At 40.1% G+C, this 5000-nt stretch overlaps 1 protein-coding gene across 1 annotated transcript in view; it reads left to right on the top strand.

The window, feature by feature from the left end:
• The window catches only part of LOC138025422 (anaphase-promoting complex subunit 1-like), a 58260-nt gene that overhangs the window by 19993 nt on the left and 33267 nt on the right, over nt 1–5000 (top strand). The window contains exons 14-19 of the mRNA XM_068872639.1: nt 354–411; nt 526–620; nt 1298–1358; nt 2265–2443; nt 2979–3044; nt 4425–4543. Of these exons, the coding sequence (XP_068728740.1) occupies nt 354–411; nt 526–620; nt 1298–1358; nt 2265–2443; nt 2979–3044; nt 4425–4543 (578 nt within the window). The remainder of the gene's footprint in view (nt 1–353; nt 412–525; nt 621–1297; nt 1359–2264; nt 2444–2978; nt 3045–4424; nt 4544–5000) is intronic.

The raw sequence follows: 5000 nt of genomic DNA, 5'->3' as shown, positions 1-5000 counted from the left end.
TTCAGTTTCAGTTTTAATCATGTATTTTGTACAAAATATCACAAAGTTATGCAAAAGCTAGTCGAGGCGAGCAGTGCTTACAAATATATTCCAAATATATTGTTTAAGTCAACACAAGTGACAAGTTGGTTGTAAAGGAAGGCAACTTTGCCAGGTCTTCCTAAGAAACGTACTTAAAGCGATTCTGTAGCTAGCGGGTCTTTCATGTCATATTCGTACATAGCTTCCTTGACTTGAATTTTCCTGGAAAATGGTAGCGAAAAAACCTTGTGAAAAGGATCTTCGTTTGACTTGAGCCAATACAGGTTTTGTCGTTTTTCAGTCACTAATTTTTACCTCATTGTTTCCCAAAGATTTTGCAGTTTTCGTCTATTAATCCAGAACAACGTGACTTGAGCATGGACATGGAAGGTAACCCTTTGACCGTAAAGGCTGTGCAGAATCATACTTTGAACTCAATACAACTAAGCAGTATCTAACCTGTGACCCAAACAATGCTCCACCAACTTGTGTGTTTTTTCTCAGTTGCTGACACGGAGGTGAAAATTCCGCTTAGCAAGTCGGTACAAGAATTGAAAATCACCTCTTTGCGAGATGCAATATCATCATCCTGTAATCTGGTAGGGTTCTTTTTTTATGTGCTCTTTGTGCGTGCCTATTGAAATGCTTTGTACTGGCGTACTATATCTTTACTCCAAAAGTCACTGGCTTCGAAATACGTTGAAGACTTAGTAGCAGAAACAATGGGGGTTTGAGGAGAATATCAGCTACTCTCTGCTAGCAGAGGTACCTTATCTCGTCGCTTTCAATTCGTTTTTCTTTTTACCTCTGTCTTTGTTACTTTGTGAGGAATAAGGATTAACACAGTTGGTTAGTGCACGACGTTGCGTGCGAGAGGTCCTGAGTTCGATCCCAAGGGACCTCACAGCCTTTGTTCGACTTCTTTTCCATTCTGTGTAGCTTCAACTGGCTTTAAATACCCTTAAAACGGAGCACTGATGGAAAGAGGGGGGTAAAATGAGCGCACCTTCGGGTTCCTGGGAAAAATACCCTCTGGGGGATAAAGGAACTTCCGACGTTAAATAAAATGTACCTTTACCTGTGTGAGTAAAACCTCTACCGTGATGAGATTCCTCTCCCTGTTGAACGCACACATCAATCAGTTATAACTCAAAACTCTCTGGCCCTGCGAGTCCCAGCGGCTCTTGTGCAATTTTGCCTTTTGCTATTATCTTTTCTGCCAGAATACCTTTCGTCTATATCACTAAATCGTCGTAATGAAATTTGTCTTTGCTAGGTTTTAACAGATGGCTCCATTTACAGAATTACATTGCCATTGATCTCTCAGAATTTAGCAGGTGGGTTATTGTGTTTCCGAGCATTCGCTCGCTCGGTATCTAAACAAACTAGCGGCGTTTTTCTTGATTTTTGCTTTTCAGAAGACCACAGAAAATCGAGAATTCAACAAAATCAAAGAATTTTGGCCGATTCACTTTAGACGTTTAGTGCAAATGTGAAAAGTTTAGGGCTTGGTGCATTGACGGAAGACCTAAGTTTCCGAAGGTTATTGGGTTAAGTAAATTCAGGATTTTATGTGGAAATAAGGAATACGACTGTCATCTTCTCAAAGTGTCACTTTTGACTTAGGGTGCGTTTGATTGACCCTATTCCGGAATAAGAATACGTGGAGTGATGATTTAAAACACTATGTATGGTGTTTTGCAGCAACAAGAAAAATAAAGCTATGTTTAAAATAGCATTTTAGCAGATGTTTGACAACATTAATGTGAATCCCCGCAAAAACGAAGGATTTCCAACTTCTCTTCCATGTATTCCTATTCCGGAATACGGTCAATCGCACGCACCCTTAGACTGAAATCCATCGCCAATCACAGGGCATCTTTTGGAGTTGGACACAAGTAATTTAGTCCCTTTCTGGTTCTCGAAACGTAGTCGGACTGGGATGGCGCAGTGATGAAAGCACTCACCTCCCACCACTGTGGCTCGGGTTCGATTCCCAGATCCGGCGTCATATATGTGGGTTGAGTTTGTTGGTCTCTACTCTGCACCGAGAGGTTTTCTCCGGGTACTCCGGTTAATTTCAGTTTACTGTGTCCCCAATTAGTGCTCCTTTCCTTTCTTTCCTCAAATCAACGTTACGCTCGCGTAGAGACTTCAAGTACACTCTTGTATCAACAAGAGAGCTCAAACTTGACTGTTAATATGCCGGTGGACTAAAACTCCATGTTGTCTTCTGTCTTTAGTTACAGCTTGTCTGGAAGCCTTGAAATGTATTCTTCCAGCCCCATTGGTAGTGAATATCTATTTGTTGCTGTACACATTCGCACAAGGACCACAGTCCAAAGAAAACGAGGGCGAATGGATGTTGTTTGTCCATCGTATCCTTGACTTGTTAGGATTGCATGTCGAGGACACAACAGAGGTATTACTGTTTAGGGAATCCCTTATCCGGCTTGAATGATTATATCCAGAGAAGTGAGTTCTAACAGATTCATGAAATTAACAAGGGCGCGTGTGGGTGACTGAAGTGAATTCGAGGTTCTCAGGGTATGTATAAACTATGGAGATGGAGAGAAAATCAGAAAGTTGGGAAGGAAGGAAGGAAGGAAGGAAGGAAGGAAGGGAGGGAGGGAGGGAGGGAGGAAGGAAGGAAGGAATGAAGGAAGGAAGGAAGGAAGAAAGGAATTTTTCTCAATTGATAGCTAAAGGCGAGTCTCTAACGGTGAATGCATACAAGACAAGAATAACGTGACAGAACAAGGATGCAAGGTGTTGTATGTGTGGTGTCGCGTAGCAGACTGTGCGACATGTTGTCTTCGACTGCCACTGACGAACCCATGTCAAGTTCTGTCAATGCAACAGTTAATTTCTCTTTTGTTTCGAAACACTCGCTACTGCGCCAACCAAATTCAAGTCAAAAATTCCCAACTTTTCTTTCATTGATTTTGTTTCTCCAGAGTGATTCACCTTGTTTACCCGTGCTAAAGAAATCCAAAACTCAAGCAGACGACAGTGGTAGTAAGGTATGGTATTGACTGTGACGTTTTTGTGGCTGGCGGATAGTTTTTAATATTCTTGTAGTCGGAACTCAAGCAGTCCGGTTTTAAGACGTCTTCAAAACTTGGTTGGTAGGAAAGTACTGTCAAGGGTCTTATTCGATCACCAATCGGATGCTCAATTGTTCATAAAAATGCACACGCTTCTTTTGCAAATTGGCTTTAAATTGAAGAGTTAGAGCTCAGTAAAAACGATTCGCAACGCTGTGCCACAAATGTTTTGCATTCTTTTGCATTAGATTCGGCGCATGTAAAATGCGACGTTTACAACAGGCCTAACTACAACAGGATTCGTTTAAGACAGAAGATCAACTTTGTCATCAGATACATTCTTGCTCCGCCCTGGCAGTTTACATCTTATGAAATCATAATGTGTGTATTTTTATTCCAAAAGGTGTTCCAAATGAACGCGTATAGGGCGTCTTGTTAAAGTGGTACTATGATCAAATTTTTACCCCTTGATCTTTTGAGTGTATCACATAGAATTCCATAAAAGATCAAAAACGCAATTTACCGTTTGCAAATATCTGCATTGGTTCCGGAGATATTTAAGTTTGAAAAATGGGTAAAATATGCAAATGAGATGACTGATGATGTCATACACTCAACCCAATATTATATTGAGTATATAAATAGAACTACCTTGGCCAATTTGCATCGCAGACCATTTAAACTTGGTAGTCTAATAGTTCTACAGGAAACACACCTATGGCTATATAAAATTCTGTTCCCATGGCAACTCACTCTTTTCCAGTCCCCACCCACTTGATTTCAATATGTTAGTGATTTTCAGCTTGAAAATGTTAAACAAGGCCACAAACTCGAGCTAACATATTTATATGCTTGCTGGATCATGCAAAAGAAGTGCTGTGAGCAAATATCAAAATGGAATGCCAAAGGTGGCCAGGAAAGCTTTTAATATGGGGGAGGTCTGGAACCCAGTATGATGCCATGGTAACAGAACTGTTAAGCTCATATTGTGGAGAACATTTAGTAGAATCTTACTGCAAAAAATCAAAAATTTCTGATACAAAGTGGCTGAGATATCTCTTTTCATCATATTTGAACAAACTGCGGTTGAGTATATGACGTCATCACTTGGCTATTTTGAAAAAAGTAAAAAGCAATTTTCTTCTCATGCAGACTACTTGTTTATGTTTCAAAATGGCTTAGATAGGAAAGATGCGATTTTCGTCAGAGTACCCTTTTAAGATTAGTTCTTAGCTGCCCGAGTTCTTTTAGGCAGATTCACACACGACATGTGCGGACAAATGTTTAGCTCCATGATTCACACTTTTCTCGGATATCTGAATTGTTAATCTTGTCACTTAAATGTTCTGATTCAAGGCTTGGCAAATGCTTATGAAGAGTGCATTTCACGAGGAAATGGAAAAACAGGCTATTGGATTAGAACCAGTAAAAGACTGCAAATCTTCCACCGAAGGAACACGGTCATCACTAACTCAGTAAGAAACATTTAGTCCAGACTTCGTGACTTTAAAAGTTCAAAGAAACTAGGCCAATTCATTGGCTGACTAAAATTATTTTTCTTGCTACTTTCATCTTCCGTCATCGATATCATCGTAATTCAATATTATCGCTGGTTCACTTAAAGATGGAAGACAAAATACTGTTTACTTCGGAGCAGCGAGGGAGAAACCAAATCTCATGTTGTCGCTTTCAGAGGAGTTGCCATTCAAGCTTATTGTTAAACTGACTGTTCGGTTCAGTATTTTTATTGTCTTACTCTTCTGTATAACCACTGGAGCCGTAAGATATATTACATATCGTTTTGTAGCTGCACTATGACAGATTATTGCTAATTATTAGGGGGATTCGCACCGTTTGAGTTCAATTGATTGCATAGCGCTACCCTAAAACCAGGAATCCGGAATCCGGAATCACAGTACAATACAGAGAGTA

Source organism: Montipora capricornis, chromosome 12 (genome assembly GCF_036669925.1).
Source record: "Montipora capricornis isolate CH-2021 chromosome 12, ASM3666992v2, whole genome shotgun sequence".
Lineage (NCBI taxonomy): Eukaryota > Metazoa > Cnidaria > Anthozoa > Scleractinia > Acroporidae > Montipora > Montipora capricornis.
The sequence above is the reverse complement of the archived record's forward strand: the minus strand, read 5'-3'. Positions and strand labels throughout refer to the sequence as shown.